The 17,485-nt window shown below is 38.1% G+C and overlaps 2 protein-coding genes across 2 annotated transcripts; both read left to right on the top strand.

Annotated features, from left to right (window-relative positions):
- The first annotated feature begins 1,206 nt into the window (after positions 1–1,206).
- Positions 1,207–2,542, top strand: LOC108368745 (uncharacterized). Its single transcript, XM_017623657.1, has 2 exons — positions 1,207–1,364; positions 1,448–2,542. Exon 2 carries the CDS (start codon positions 1,775–1,777, stop codon positions 2,540–2,542), a length of 768 nt encoding a protein of 255 aa, XP_017479146.1. The 5' UTR covers positions 1,207–1,364; positions 1,448–1,774.
- Positions 2,543–3,493: 951 nt separating this feature from the next.
- Positions 3,494–4,618, top strand: LOC108368746 (uncharacterized). Its single transcript, XM_017623658.1, has one exon. The coding sequence runs from the start codon at positions 3,494–3,496 to the stop codon at positions 4,616–4,618; it is 1,125 nt and encodes a 374-aa protein (XP_017479147.1).
- Positions 4,619–17,485: the final 12,867 nt, after the last annotated feature.

Here is a 17,485-nt window from a genome sequence, read left to right on the forward strand (position 1 = left end):
CAAACTACTTTACTTATTATTTTTATTTTAATATTAGTTTCTTTTATTTGTCGTCTTTTTTTTAGATAAATACATATTATCCTTATATTATTTATATTTCGTAAATTTGTAGAATTATTTCGTTTAAGATAACTCAAAAGATTGTAATTAGAAAAATTGTAAATTTAAAATTATTGTAATCATTCATCGAACGAACTTAGATTACGATTACAGTAATTGTAATTTGGGTATAGTCCCAGAGGACTATCCAACCACAGTGTGGTCAACGGATGAGCTCAGAGCTATCCAAAATGCCATCCTCAGGGCGGTCAGGAGCAACACAGTTAGCGCTGTAAAGCCTATCTTCAAGGGTTGCACCTTCCATGCGGGATGGCTATCCATAAGTTGCAGAGATGCTGCGACCGCGGGGTGGATAAGGAACACTGTTCCAAAGCTGGATCCATGGAAGGAGGCGAAGATGAAAGTGGTCGAGGAGGCAGAAACACCTCGCCGCATCATTCTTGTGGGACTCTTCCCGGAGCTGGACAGCTCAGCCAGTGAGGATGCGCTCAGTCTGCTTCAGGCACTGAATGACGGCCTGAGAATTCCGGACTGGCGCATTCTGAATCGAGTACGCAGGTCAACAATGGCGGAAATCACCATTGCAGTTGACCCGCAATCAGCAGACACGCTAAAGCACCGCGGGAACGTGGTAAACTATGGCTTTGGCGTAGTAAAACTTAGGGAGAAATCCAAACCGTCGATGCCCGTGGTAGATAAAGATGCCGCCGACACCGATTACCCTAACTCGGATGAGCAACCTTGCTGCTCCAAAGACGTCGTCGTAGCTCCCAGGCAGCTACCCACTGACACGCAAGTGCAGCAGAAGTCATCGGAGGTTGACACTGGTATAGACCCAACAGAGCTACACGTAATACATAAAGCTCCAACGACGCCTCCGAAAACAGCAACAACAACATGCCCGACCCTACAACAGGTGCTGGAAGAAGCCCAAAAGAACGTCGGACCCATCGCATCTCCAAAGCCTGCAAAACGGCTACCACTACGTGGCAGCTCCAAAGCGGTTATTTCCATCCGCAAAGGCAAGGGAGATGCAAGGACGGCTGAAGAAGCGGTCTTGCTGAAGGGCAACAGGGGGAAGAAGGTGGCTGCTCGCGGCCGAAAAGACCGCAAGTAAACACCCAAAACGCACCCAAACTTCAAAAAACCGAGGCACATTAAATGCCTCCAAGTGAACCTTCACCACGCTAAAGCAGCATCAGATGTTTTGCATAAGAGGTTCACAAACGAAGGCTTAGGTGTAGCCTTCATCCAGGAACCCTGGATATTAAGAGGTGACGTCAAAGGCCTTAATATAAAGGACGGTAAGATTATCTATGCCGCCAGCTGTCGCCCAAGAGCGGCGATGCTATTAAGTAACAGACTAACGTTTCTCCCTCTTTCACAGTTCATTACGGCAGATCTCGTTGCGGTATGGGCCAAAATTCCGACTCCTAGGGGGGTGAAAGAGGCAGTACTTGCCTCCGCGTACTTCCCGGGTGAAGAGGAGATAGCCCCGACACCTGAAGTAAAGGCGCTTACTGATCACTACCTTGGATCCTCTGCTGTGGCCCATAGCACTGTCTGGGGGAGCACCGACACCAACAAAAGGGGTGAGTGCCTACTTGAGTTTATAAGTAGTTATAATATAAGTATTATAAACCATGGCAATGAACCAACGTTTAGGAACGCTATTAGAGGGGAAGTCTTAGATTTTACTCTAAGTAGTCAGAACATGGCAGCATCTGTCACAAACTGGCGCGTCTCAGGGGAGGTATCAATGTCGGACCATATGCACATAGAATTCGACATTGGCCACTTTCCTGAGCATGAACTAGTTTTTAGAAATCCCAGAAAAACGAACTGGGAATTCTTTCGCTTTATCATGGAAGAAGGTGGAAACAGCCATGGTGGTCAAATTACGACTGCGCACGAGCTTGAGACTGAAGCTGAACAGCTTCATTCAGACATTAGAATAGCTTTTGATAGTAGCTGCCCCCAAGGAAAGGTAAAATCCAAACGTGATGTGCCTTGGTGGAGCAAGAAGCTTGAGCAAATGAGATGCCAAGCCAGAAAACTATTCAATAGAGCAAAGAATACGGGTGATTGGAATCCGTACAAACTTGCACTAACTTCTTACAACAAAGAATTGCGGAAATCCAAAAGAGCTAGCTGGCGAAACCACTGCGAGGAAATAAAGAGCCTCCCAGAGGCAGTACGCCTCCAAAAAGCTCTAAATAGGGAACACAAAAATACGATCGGCACTCTAAAGAAACCAGATGGTAGTTATACTCAGCATCCGGGAGAGACTTGCAGACTTCTGCTAGACACTCACTTCCCGGGCTGCAAAGCGGGCTATTATCTACCGGAATTGGGTGTCCCAGCACGCACTTCTGGTAGAGAGCAAAGCCTTGCCACTAAACTTACCACGGTAGAAATAGTGCAATGGGCGGTATCTACATTTAGCCCATACAAATCACCAGGACCAGGAACAAGGAAGTAACTACATAGTCCCAGTCCTCTCCAGACTATACAGAGCGTCGCTCGTACTGTGTCACATTCCCAGTAGATGGACAGAGGCTAAGGTCGTATTTTTACCGAAGGCAGGTAAACCGGAGCAAATGCCTTCATCCTACAGACCAATTAACCTCAGCTCCTTTCTCCTAAAAGGCATGGAGAAAATCTTGGATCAACACATCAGAGAAGTCAACCTAGCGGAACGGCCACTGAATAAGAACCAATTTGCCTATCAACCAGGCAAGTCCACTGAGACTGCCATTCACAGCCTTACATCGAATTTCGAAAAGGCTCTGGAGTCTAAGAACATAGCCCTTTGTGCCTTCATTGACATTTTAGGGGCTTTTGACAACACGTCATACAGGGCAATAAGAGATGCCCTGATATGCAAGGGAGTGAGCCCCATCATAATAAATTGGGTACTTTCTATGCTAAAAACAAGGAAGATCAGGATGGAGCTGGGAGGTACGGAAGAATATATTACAGCCACAAGAGGTTGCCCTCAAGGGGGTGTACTCTCTCCTCTTCTGTGGACTATGGTTATAGACGAACTCCTCTTCCTACTGAACGACCATGGCTTTGAAACACAAGGCTATGTAGACGATCTGGTAATTTGTGTAACAGGGCTGCATGGCGAAACGATCTCCAACCGCATGCAACAAGCCCTGCGCATTACGCAAAGATGGTGTGACACCAAAGGATTATCCATTAATCCTACTAAATCTATTCTGGTTCCGTTTACCCGGAGGAAAAAGTTATCCATGACAGAATTTACTCTGGGCGGCACTAGAATAGGAATGAAGCAAAATACCTGGGGGTGTGGCTGGATAAGACACTCACCTGGAATTTACATTTGGATGCAACCGTAAACAAGGCAATGAGAGCCTTTTTCGCATGCACGCGACATTACGGGAAGACATGGGGACTCTCCCCCAAAATGACTTACTGGTCATGCAACGCAGTTGTGAAGCCGATAGTCACCTATGCATCCTTGGTATGGTGGACAAAAGCGACACAAAGAACTGCTAGCGCAAAACTTAGCAAACTGCACCGAATGGTGTGCATTGGTATAACAGGAGCTATGCGGACCTGGCCTGCTGATGCACTTAGTGCTCTTGTAGGCATACCGCCCTTTCCAATTCTAATAGAGAGGGAGGCCAGTCTATCGGCACTGAGAATCCTAAATACTTCCGAGTTAAAAACCGTAAACATGACAGGTCATATGAAGGTCCTTATGAAATTCACAAATTACCCTATAATGCATATGAGGGACTCAGTAGCTCCGATACTAGTAATTTCTAGGAATTTCAAGGTATCTATTGCGGACCGAGCATCCTGGAGCACAGGAAACCCCTACACCAAACCCGGAGCTGAAGTTTGGCACACTGACGGATCAAAACTTGAAGATGGAAAAACTGGAGCTGGTATATTTGGGCCGAATTTTAAAAGATCGATACCAATGGGCAGCTACCCCACCATTTTCCAAGCAGAGATTCATGCGATCGATATCTGTGGCAGAGAATGCCTCAGAAGAGGCACATCCTCTAAAAACATCTGCATTATGTCGGACAGTCAGGCTGCCTTGCTAGCACTGAGGTCCCACATAATAACATCCAAACTAGTGTACGACTGCCTCAACACCCTAAACGGTCTTGGAAGCAAGAACACAGTATTACTGGGCTGGGTGCCGGGGCACGAGGGCCATGACGGCAATGAACAGGCGGACGGCCTAGCAAAACACGAAGCTACCACACTATTCCATGGCCCGGAACCCTTTTGCGGGCTCACCAAAGCCCACTTAAGGGAGGTCATAAACAAGTGGGTCGACAAAAAATTCGATAGGCACTGGAATGAATGTCTGGGACAAAGACAAGCTAAGCGGTTCATCTGTCCATCACAAGAAGCTTTAAAAAAGCTCATAAATCTAGGCAGGGAGGACCTTCGAACTGTCACTGGGTACTTCACGGGACATTGTTCCCTGCGTTATCACCTCAGTAAAATGAATCTTTCAGACACGAGCGTCTGTCGCTTCTGTGAGATGGACTCTCGCATGTGTGTGTGAATGTGGTGCTCTCGCTAGACGCAGACTCGCTCACCTAGGTGGTACAACACTTCATCCATTCGAAATATGGAACAAAAAGCCCACCGAAGTGCTAGCTTATATTAAAAGTCTTCACGTATAGGGTAAAGGGCCACGCACAATAGACCACCCTAGAGGTCGCAGTGCTCAAGGCTCATAATAATAATAATAATTGTAATTTTAAAAAAGTTAAAATTACGATTACTGTAATCGTAATCTAAGATACCTTTGATGAACGATTACCGCAATCCTAATTCAATAATTTTTGAATTTGCGATTAAAGTAATAGTAATCCTAGATGAAATCGATTACACACGTAATCCTTATCGCCCAGCTCTGGTACATACTATATACACAGAAACAGAGCAGTTGTACCCATTTTGTAAGTGGCATCTTTTTAGTTGTAATGCAGGACCAAAGTCTCCTAATTAAGGATTTATACACTGTAATTCCAGCGTCACTCAAGCTACATACATTCGATATACAGTCGGTGCCAAATGTAAGTGTACACCTTTTTGTAATATAAAATTCACAATTATTTTCTTCCATATAACGCGTGATCAAACCATATTTTTATATAGAAGAAAATGCGCAACAACCTCCACAAAAAAAAATTCTAAAAAGTGAACGGTAATTTGTAGCGACTTGAAACCTGCACTAAAATGGAACGGGCTACAAAACTGCATACTCAAAAATTTTCTAGAAATTCTGAATAAACATTTTTAAATTTTGATGAAAATTGTTTGAATTTTTGGGAACTTTACATAAAGTGTGAAACTTTGATTTATATGGTTTATATTATAGAATGAACTATATTTTCATAAATAATGAATGAAAAAAGTTTTGCATGAAAATATTGTGAATTTTATGTTACAACTATGAACTAGTTTCATTATATGAGAAATGTGTGCTTTGAATCTTTAAATTTTATCTCTTTTCTAGTTTTCAACTCACAAAACTTTAATCTGTATAGTTGTAGTAAATTGAACCACAAGATGCATTTCGAAGTTTTCTGGCAGCAGTTTTATAAGATTTTCGCGAAGAAAACTCTTGAATGTACTAAACGTGCGCTGACGTGAGTTGATACAAGTGGCCCCTAATTTAAATATAGAACGTTTAAAGCTTTCATATTATCATAAATAAGGGATTTTTCCTTGCCATTTATAATTGAAAGTTAGAAAAGGCAAATATCTTAAAAAAGGCAAAAAAAAAGCAAACATCAAATGTGTATGTATGGAATCAGAGAGAGCTAAATCGTGGACATTGTTAATCGAATACACTCTATCTCTTTAGCAGAAAAAAGGCAATTTCCATAAAATCCGTTCGCTGGTTATTATTAATCAAGCACGATAATGTGATTATGTTGTGCCGATTATCGTCGCATATTAAATTGGCCGGTATGCACCGAAAAAGATTGTCATAATATGCGATGATAACTTGCTGCCTCCAAAGGCAAAAGTTTTTATCTTGATAATGTTATCAGGCAAAATTTTGCCATGGAAACCGCATATTGCTCTTGGCAAGCAGAGCTTTTATCTTGATAAATATTGCCAGAAATTTGGTACTTTGACAGCTAGATTTTCATTTGCGCAATAACTTCGTGGGAACAACAATATTGATATTTTAATATAAAAGCAAAAATTAAGTTCTTTTCTATTAAAATATTTGTTATTATGTGAAATAGCATATTTTATTTTTTTCAGTGGTTAAATCCGGCAAAAATAGCCATATTACAAATGCTTTTATCAAGATAAAATATGCCCACACACAAATACAGCCTCTGATAAAATTTATATCAGGCAATAAAAATGGCACTTGGTAAGCAAACGTTTTTGCTTTTGGAGACGGGCCGTAATGGGACCACTCGAAAAGTAGTTGCACAAATTTTTTAAATATGTAACAATCCATCACGATGCAAATCGGTACATATTGTGCTATTTGCGCCGATAGTGGGATCTTAGCTTAATACAGTTTTCACCAATTTTTAATTTTCTATGGAAGTTCTAACATTCATCAACAATACATAGCAGTTTTGAGAGTTATGAATACCATATTTTGGCGGTACGTTATGCATACCCTGATTCACTTGAATAACACATGTTTTTTCTTCAAAATCCAAGTACAAGTCTCGGGCATCGGAGAAGCTTCATTTTATTTAACCTCATTGATAAGAATGATCAATTGGTTAAAATGAAAAAAAAGAATCAACTTTCGCTTTTAAGCAGCATTTTATCAAACTACAGAAAAGATCTGTTAATTTTTGGAATTGTTTTGAATAATAGGGTGATTGACTCGGTTTTTCCAAAGCAGTTTCCACCGGTTTTCTTAGATATCTATAGGCGTTTTTTTTGAATCCTTGATTTTTCGAATATCGAATAAACCGTATTATTTTTATCAAAAAAACCTGTTTCTTTTCACAAAAATCTTGACCTCAATAAAAGTTTTGAGTTTTTCAAAGTTTTCAAGGCTTTTTCCCGATTTAGGAAACCAATTTTCCAGTTTAAGGAAGGTTATTTGGGGTATGAGCAGCACATCATATTTGATCCTATAAATTAATGTTTGGCGCTTAAACGTTTCCTACGTGTTTGGCCGAGCTTCTCCTCCAATTTGTACTCGGCTTCTTGACTATTACTCCACCTCCGAAGGTAATGCTTTATGGCATATGTACACTTGTAGGTTTGCCATTGTCTTCCGAGGGGCGACCGCTATTTGAAAAATTTATTTTTATTAATTTTTTTTTGATATTAGTAGGACTTTATCCAGTTTTTTCTTAATTACAAAATCGGAAATCGGTTTTTTTAAATTAAAATTTTTCGAATAACTCGAAAACTGGTTTTGGAAAAAGGTGGTACCCTAATAAATACAGTGGTTTTATCACAAGGAAATAATTAAATTGAACCAACAAAATCATACCATTTTTAATTCCACTGTCTAACACTATCTACTAGTATTGGGTATGCTCCACCAATGGATTGGAAAACTATGTCCGGAAAACTGTTGTAGGTGCTTTTTATTAATTCAAGAACATCTCGCTCTTTATAACAATTGAAGTTTTCGCTGAGAAAACTCCCGCTGTCTAGTCCTGCTGCCAAGACATTTAAGGCGTACATAATTCCAGTCGTGATTCTAAACATTGTACATTAATTGATTTTCTTAAGAGAAAGTTTTCGAGTTTAAGTTTTTATAGCGAAATCGCAATCTATTTTTTGGGGTTATAAGCACTACTGTTTTTAGTTTTGGTCCACAATAAGAAGCTGTAATTTTTTTTTTATAAATTTTAAGAGTTGATACTTTGATACTTTTTTGTTCACAAATACACCATTTTGACACTTTTGGCTGATAGAAATGAATTTTTGAAAACTATGAATGATATTACTAGTTTAATGGCAAATAATTTTTTGAAGTCAAACTTCTTTATCGGCGGTTGGTTGGCTGGGAGTAAATTGGCAAATTCAACGGAAATTGCACACGGAAATAGTGCAACGGAACTGGTGCAATGGAAATGGTGCAACGGAAATGGTTGGGGCTGAAACAAGTGCTTCTTGCGTGTATGCATATGGTATTAATTTAAGAAAAATTTGCTAATAAATGGGTAAAGAATAACACTTAGAAAAAGACCAATACAAGAATGAAAGTAAAGGCGAGTACGTACATAGATAAAGAAAAGGATAAAGGCAAAGGTAAAGATAAAAACAAAAATGCGTAAAGATATGGGCAAAAATGAAGACCAAGGTAAATTTAAACACTTCACTTATATAAGGGCAAAGGTGAAGGGGAATACATATGTAGATGAAGAAAATGATAAACATAAAAGTAAAAACAAAGATGAGGATGAGGATACCGATAAAAGTAAAGATGAAGATAGGGGAAGAAAGATTAAAATAAAGGGAATTAAAGAGGAAAGGATATAGAGAGAGAGACACAGACTCAATCTGGGAACTATTTTGAGATTTTCGGGATTCTTGGGACTTATCAATAAAATAATCGATATTTTTATCGGTTTTTTATCGATATTTATCGGTTTTGTTATCGATATTTATCGATTTTGTTATCGATATTTATCGGTATTTACCGATTTTGTTATCGATATTCATAGATTTTGTTATCGATAATTAGCGACTTTGTTAGCGATATTTATCGATTTTGTTATCGATTTTGTTATCGATATTTATCGATTTTGTAATCGATATTTATCGATTTTGTTATCGATATTTATCAATTTTGTTATCGATATTTATCAATTTTGTTATCGATATTTATCGATTTCGTTATCCATATTTATCGATTTTGGTATCGATATTTATTGATTTTGTTGTCGATATTTATCGATTTGGTTATAGATATTTATCGATTTTGTTTTCGATATTTATCGATTTTGTCATCGATATTTATCGATTTTGTTATCGATATAAATCGATTTTATTATCGACTTGGTTATCGATATTTATCGATTTTGTTATCGATTTTTTGATCGGTATTTATCGGTTTTGTTATCGATATTTTTATCGATTTTCTAATCGATTTAGCTACCAATGGTATTATCGATGTTGCTATTGAAATTTTTATCGAATTTGTCATCGATTTTGGTTTAGATATTTTGATAGATGTTATAATCGATTTTGTTATCGATAGAGTATAAAGATAAAAATGAAGATAATGGAAAAACCGAATAACATGAATGTTATTAAAGCGAACAGTGATCGAGGTAGGGATCTACATTGATAGCAAAAAAGAGAAAAATATAACCTTAAGCAAAAGCATATGTCCGAATGTGCGTATTTGCGAACCGTTTGCTGCGTAGACGGCCTGGATTGTTGTTGATTTACATTTCGTATCGTTTGTGCTTACTGGGATCACCGAGATGTCTGCTCCGGTGTCGATGAGAAACGGTTGGTTGTCGTAAAGATTTTTGATGAAAAGGCGGAGGCTGTCATTACCATTTCCGAGCTGGCAAGCCCCTCTCGTAGCTTATACTCGGCACTTTAGTTTTTTGGATCTTGCGGTCGAATTTGCACGGTAACCGGCACTTGCGGGCGCCCGGTCCATACTTGTCGTGGTATCAGCACGTGTCGTGTTGATCACGAGTGCGTGAAGTCGGTCGTGGCGGTGTTGAGCTACGTTGCCTACCGCGGTGGGGTTGCTTCACCTTCTGGAGATCGCGTGAGAGTGCGTCCATCTTTCGTTGCAATTCTTCGATGTGACGAGCGGCTTTGTCGCTAACGTCCCGGTGTGCTACAACGCCCTGTTGAAGGCTTTGTTGTTGAACAGCGTTTACGTAAGGGTTGCTACCTCTCGTGGCCTCCATGATGCGGTCGGACATCGTTGCTGCGTTGACCAGGGTTATGCGTTCATCTGCAGATAGTATTGCTCCGACTTGCTCCGGGAGGTTTCGGAGCCATAGCTGTTTTAGGAGCTCATCCGTTACTGTGGTGGCAGCAGCCTTTGAGCGCATTTCAGCTAGCTGGGACGGCTTGCGGTCGCCAAGTGATAGGTCGCTGAGAAGCTTAGTTATTTTCGTTTGTGTGCTGTCGGCGAACTCGTTGATAATCCGAGCCTTTAGTGTGTTGTACATCTCATTACGTTGTGGGGGATTAGTGCGAAGATCGCCTAGCTTGTACATTACGCGTGTCGGCAATTGTCCAATGATGGTGTAGTAGCGTTTTTTATCGGACGCCATGCTTGCCGCTTCGAATGCTGCCTCGACTTGCCACAACCAAAGATCAGTATGCTCCTCGACGAAATCCGGGAGCTTCACCTTTCCTAGCTCCAGTGAGTCCACCCGTGTTGTTGCCTCAATAGGAGACGCTGGAGCATGTGAACCTGCGTGGCTGCCTGGAGCCGCCGCGTGTGTCTCGCCGTTGTTGTCCGCCAATCATTACCTTCCATTTTCTGAGTGTGTGACATGAACTCGATCACGTCGGGGTCACCAGTTTAGCTCCTTCTGTTATATTCCATGGGATTGACTAGATTTTTGTTGATTAATTTTATCTATTTAAAATCTTTATTCAAGTACGTCTAGTCTTATGAAAAGGATGAACAGAAAAGAGAAAAAGTAAAGGATACAAAATGGTTGCTTGACAGGAGACAGGGTTGCCAAGTTGGCATTTAAGTGTTTGTTTTGCCGAATCTCCAAGTGAATGTGGGTGATGCGACTTGGTGTTCTAAGAGGCCGCTGACTAGTCCGCCACACATCTAAGCATTTGAATGATTTAAAGACATTTTCATAATGCTTAAATTTTTTATCTTCTTATCTTCCAATAACTTACAAATATAAAAACGTGAAATATCGAGGGCTTAAATTCATTAATACTAGGGCTGCCAGACGTCCCGGTTTTCCCGCACATGTCCCGGTTTCAGACTATTTGTCCCGGTGTCCCGGTCCAACCTTAAAATGTCCCGGGTTTCATTTTAGTGTCCCGGTTTTTGATTTGATTGCACAAATTTGAATAAAAGTTCAAAAGTCACTACAATAAGAGAAAAAACGCGTTGTAATATTCAGAAAACTGTTATGAATTCACTGAGGGAAATAACGCATAGTCAACATGAATATTTTCTATTTGATTATCGTTTAAAAATGTTCGTATTTAAAAATAATACTTTCATAACACGCACGCGTGGTGTTGATTCAAACTCAACATTTAGATGCACATTTACATGTCTGGCTATAGCTGAGTGCGCGAAGATGCTTGCCACAATTTGCTAATTTCCGGAGGGTCGAGGTTCAATTCCCATTACAACCAGCATGGAATTTAAATATTTTTTTTACTTAATTATGAAAAATCAATCGGTAATTGCAAATCGCTTCAATTTAATATGGGCGTATTTGAATTGAATATTTCTATACACAAATATTCTATACTTAAATTTGTATACTTAAATGTATTGCGAGTTGGGTTGGTGCTCTTTCATATGCGTATTTTTTTAATTTAGCACGCTTTTTTAATTCTAAACTTCTTTCTCTCAGTGCACCGGTTTAATTTGTGAAATAGTTACATTTCGAGATAGTTGAACTTTGCACAAGCAATAGTTGATGATTAGTATTTGTACCTAAATACGTTCAAAATGCCGTGCACAGAGTTTTACAATTATATTAAGGAAAAGACAGAAGTTTTGAAACAAGTTCACACCAACGAAAAATATTACTGATATTTTAAAGTTATCTTGTACTTAAATTTTTTTCTTTCATGAAACCTAGACTTATAAGTACGTACAGTGCCGTACAAAATTATTGGCTCGGAGGCTCTTTCATCAGATCACAATTTCTAATCAGATCTTTTAGAAAAATTTTGAAAATGTAGATTTTGCGCCAATTAAGAAAGTGCAAGTGTGAAGTTGCCAGGAAATATCGTTGATTTTTAGCATTTATTTTTTTTTTTGCTGGCTGTGTCTTCCATATAAAAAGAATTATCGAACATAGTTTGTATGGAAGAAACTCTCAGTAAAAACAATACCAAAAATTTACTAAAATTTAATGGGCCGGAAAACTTCAATTTAAAAATTTGTATAAAAAGTCTGATTAGAATGTTGCAAATTTGTACGCAAATTTATTGAATTTTCCCGAGTTTAGCCCAAAGTTTAAGAGGCCCTCTAAAGTGTCCCGGTTTGGCAACAGAGATATCTGGCAGCCCTATTAATACCCTCTATCTGCAATTTGCACAAAAACTAATTTGTGATTTTAGAAACCACCTGGGACTTATTACCTGTCCTCACTGATATATTACTTCTGATTTCCAATTTATAATAGCGTAAATTCTTCTGTCAAGCATTATATAAGGTAGCATTAATATCACCGATGACAGTTAAATCTTAGGTGGATTGTTATATCAGAATCTCATCTATGTGAAAAGTGTGCAGATAGAGGGTATTATTGAAAATAAGCCCTCGATATGTAAAATATATAAACAATTTATTTCAACGTATACAATAATTAAATCTACCTGCGTTACAGCGCTACGGGAGAAGGGGAAGGGGGGCCGCGGCGTAGCGTGACGTTGTGTGGCGCGCGGACGCTGGCCGCCGCGAAGCTAAGCAAATTTAACGTTTGAAAGAGCAATAATGTCAATGGATTTTATTTCGCTTTTAAAAAGGTAATAATGTCAATTGGCTTTATTTCGCACCAGGGTAGGAAATTTCGCACCAGGGTAGGAAATAAAGTCAATTGACCTTATTTCCGTTAATCTTATTACCTGTTACCTTTTTATAGTTACATCGCTAATTTGAATACATATGTATATTATGAAGAATATATATAATATAAGCAAGGTAAAAAGAAACCTCACGGTTAGGCTTGCCAAATGTCCGGGTCTAGGAGCCTCCGGGCTTGGGAAAAATCTGCGCGCTGCGGGTTTGCCATTGATTTCTCCAAGATGCGGTTAAAAATCTTGAGATTTTCCGGTTTACTAGAAATATGACTAACAATAAGTTGTTTTCTTTTTAATATTCGTGTATGATAAAAAATAACATATTCTTTAAACACGTACATTGGTTATGCAGTAGGCATTTGAATCGCTCTTCGAATGCCATTTTAAATATTTTATCACCCTGTCATTGTTGAAACTAATCGATTCCCAACTGCATTTCAAAGAAAAATATCTGATTTATAAATTTGCCTTTACATCCATCACTTCAATCACTTGATATCCCTTTATATACGTAATGGATACAAATTTTTATAGCTTCTACAGAGTTCAGAGAATTGTCGAGAAATGTAGTTGGTAAAATCGTGCCTATACCAGTAAGCAACAATTTTTTTTAAAGGTGATTGATACAACGGCAAACAGTTCGAGACATGCAAGAAACAGAATGAGAGTAAAACTGATGTTGTCCCAATTTGACAAGCCTACTCACAGCGCTGACAAAGTGGCACACTACAACAAACCAGAGATGTTTTCTGTTTTGTGAGCAAAGAATCCTACCAAAATTTTAAGCATCCTACCCAGTGTTGCCGTTTTAGCCCTTTGGTAGCTAGATTTAGCTACCACATACTGTTTTTGGCCACATAACCCTAGCCCTTTTTTTAGTTTTTGGAGAATTTATTCATACTTGGTATGAAAAAGTTGTATATGATTAATTTCATCTATTTTTATTTCATTTATGTAAGAGATGATTTTTTAAACTAAGAAAGACTGATATATATACATATAGTATGCATTGTATGTTCCTTACGTTTTTATACATACATACTGTATGGGCTGGTTTCTCCAACTCAACTTAACTTAGTTTAGCCACTTTTTGGACTTAAGTCAAAAGTTAGCCTACGTTTTACAAAGCTTATTCTTAACTTAGTCAAGAAAATTGGCTTAACTAAGTTAGAAGTCTAGAAAAAAGAAGTCTGATGAAGAGATGTGGTGATCTCCGAAATAGCTGCTATAACTTCTACCGCTTAGACTTTGTTGCTTTTTCAATTTTTCCTAATAAACAATCGTGGTACAAAGCTCAATAAAAATATTAAAAAAAAAACTAAGTTAAGTTGAGTTGGAGAACCCAGCCCTAAAAGTGTTATGCTGGATTTACCCACTAGGCATTAAATGGCAAAAATGACAAAGTCGGGCATTAAAAAAAAATCGTGTCATTACATTAAAAAAATAGTAATTAAGTTCATATCCACATGACATTTTTTCAGCTGCATACATTTTTTGTCACTTCAAAGCCTAGTGGAAATTCGGCATAGGGCTGTTAACTTATCTATTAACGATTTAACTATAGTTTAAAATAGATAAGTTGACGGCTCTTAATATGCTTAATATGCCGTGCATGTTCTTGTGGTGTGATTGTACCAGCTGCTGGCGCGACTTCGAAAACTATTTGAAAATTTTATGATTGTACCAGCATACTGGTGTCGTGAGTAGTGAAATTAGTTCAATTTTCTAAGTAAAAAGTATTTTGGCGGAAATTTCTTGCACTATATGAGCCAAAGCCGTGTTTGTGGAATACTAAGCTGACGATATTGTCGTTGTGAATTAAAAAAAAAAACTGTTTAACAAAATGGTAGAAAAATTATGAAATTTCGGCTGTAATCATTTCAATCTATCCTCGATCTCATTTGTAGAAATAAATATTGTGCCAGCATTCTGGTAAGTTATATGCTTCGAGCCTGATGGTACAATCAGTTGATGGAGCCAGCAAGCTGGTGTCGTATATTTCCCCTTTTATACAAAAAGGTTTTTGGTTGGATAAAATATTAAATTTTTTACAGAGTTCATTGTTTTTCTATACCATTACTTATTGAAAATATTTGCGTGTATACTTATATATACTGGTATATGTTGGTAAAAAATTGTAGCTACCATTTTTAGCCACAACGACTTTTTTTAGCTCTTTTTTAGCCCTTTTTTTAGAGGAATTTGGCTACCACTAAAAATGATTCGCGGAAGCACTGGTCCTACCGTCCTACCAACGAGAAAAAAACCTACCAATCTTCATAGGAAAAGCCCAAAACGGTAACACTGAACTCCAACAAGCTCGACCGTTTTGTCTATATTTCATTTGTTTCTTTAATAATAATAGCTCATAAAAATTGTTGAATTTAAATTTGTAAACAAATTATAAAAATGCAAAAAATATTCACCAAAATTTCAAACTATTTATTGAGAGTTTTTAGATGCGCGGTTTTGTACTTTAAACGACGATATGCAGGTCGGCCTACATAGAGGGAGGATGTTTCTCCCAGGCCTGGAGGTTTCGAAGGGCCCAGTTTTTTCCGAAATTTAAGTTGGATGATAAAAAGAATAATATTAAAGAATGGACACGTGACTAACATACCAGTTCATGCCAAAGGGGCTGTAATGGGACAATGCTAAATCGGGACAGAACATAACTGAGCCTCGATATTGCTTTATGAACGACAGCAAACGATATTGCAAACACTCCTTCATACGAATTTCTTGATTTATGGAGCCCGTGGTCATGCTTTTTTTGCTCTCATGCCACACTGGCAGATGGCTTGCCACACCAAGTATTTATTAGGGCGAAAAATAACAAAAAACAAGGAACTTGTCCAGTATTTTTAGCTTGAAGGCATCTTGGCCTCCATTTGTCTTCGTTGCATAATAAAACTCAGCGCTCCGAATCTGCTTAAAGGCTGCTTCGAGGTATGTTTCCTCGTTCACACATACTTTTTCATGCTTTTTGCACAAAATTTTCTTCGAAAGCTAAAGAGTACGTAGAAGTTACAAAAAGGAGATACGCAAAATTAACACCGGCAACATACCCTATGAATGTGTATACCTACTTTTTATTTACAGTTAGTTTTATGCAAGTGATGAGTAAACATAATCGACTAGTTTTTTTCGTGTCCATTCTTTATGCTAAGTTGATAGATTTGATAATTTAATTTTCACAAAGCTATTACAAATTCTAATAAATATGAAAGGGCATTTTTATATACACATGCAAAAGTAGTATGGTCACTTCTATGCTTGGCAAAACCTGGCAAAGTCTTAATATATAGTCAAACCAAACCGCCAATCTGTCATAGAATGGTTTCTCCCACCAAAAGAAGTCGCCAGTTGTTTGTTAATCATACTCCACATACTACGCTAATAAAGGTACGAAATAAAATGTTTTTTGAGAGGGAGCGGGGGTGGGGTAGGCACAAATTAATACCGGCCCCCGGATTTTTTTTCTAGCGGCCCTGTAAATACTATGTGCATATCGTTACCTTAATATAGAAAGGTCCTATCTAAAATTTTGGTTTCTGTATGGGGTGATGAAAAAACTCTGTAGAAAATCAAGTCATTTTGCTTCGAATTTCTTTCAAAAGCTGTTTTTGTTGAAGAATGTAACTATTTTTACGCTGTATTAGTTATTTTTAAAATCCAATAGGTTTTTAGTGAATAATCGGCTGACCTTTCAACAGTGCTGGATTTCAAAAGAAAATAAGTTAGGGCCTTTCTATATTAAGGTAACTACATATATGTATGTAAGTCTAGAGCTTTCGTTCTTATCTACATAAATACTTACTTTGTACTGGAACCGAGCCCGTTATCTCTCTGCTTGTAACAATATTCACGTATTGTTGATATGAAAATGAAAATAATTTTTTTTAGTTTAGTTTAGAGAAACATAGCTTAAATTTAGATTTTTGTAAAATCTCACAATGCATATACAGTTGTCCGCAAAATAATAGGAGTGCGATATTTTGACCAGTTTTGGCTATTTGTCTTTTGTTCATTTAATGTTTATTATAGTTTTATAAAGGTCTATCTGGCTATACAACAAACGCTATATAAATTTACATTTAAAGCTTTGTACAAAAATTATAAAAATTCAAAAAGTTTTCACCAAAATTTCAAACTTTTTAATCAGAATCTTTAGAAAAAATCTTGGTATGCAGTTTTGTAGCCAATTTAATTCTAGTCCAATGAAGTGCTAGTGTTCGCCCAGCGGTTGAAATTCAACCGCTAAAACCAAGGGGAGTTGGTGTGAGTTGAGTAAGTGTGTTGAGGTAAAATAACATTAGTTGGGATGGGTTAAGGGGAGGGGAGTTTAACTGCTCATAACATTACATAATATTACATAGCATCACATACCATAACATAACACACCACACCAAAACACATCGCGCATTCTTAAGTTCTATCTCGTTTTTATCTTGTATCACATTCCCTATCTTTATCTCTTTTTATGTTAATGCTTATCTTTATCCTCGTCTTCATTTTCATCTTCATCTCCATCTCCATCTCCATCTCCATCTCCATCTCCATCTCCATCTCCATCTCCATCTCCATCTCCATGAACATGAAGATGATGGAGATGAACATGAAGATGGAGATGGAGATGGAGATGGAGATGGAGATGGAGATGGAGATGGAGATGGAGATGGAGATGGAGATGGAGATGGAGATGGAG

The sequence above is a fragment of the Rhagoletis zephyria genome, unplaced genomic scaffold (genome assembly GCF_001687245.7).
Source record: "Rhagoletis zephyria isolate East Lansing unplaced genomic scaffold, Rhagoletis_zephyria_1.1 Rzeph_scaffold_03295, whole genome shotgun sequence".
In the NCBI taxonomy this organism is placed as follows: domain Eukaryota; kingdom Metazoa; phylum Arthropoda; class Insecta; order Diptera; family Tephritidae; genus Rhagoletis; species Rhagoletis zephyria.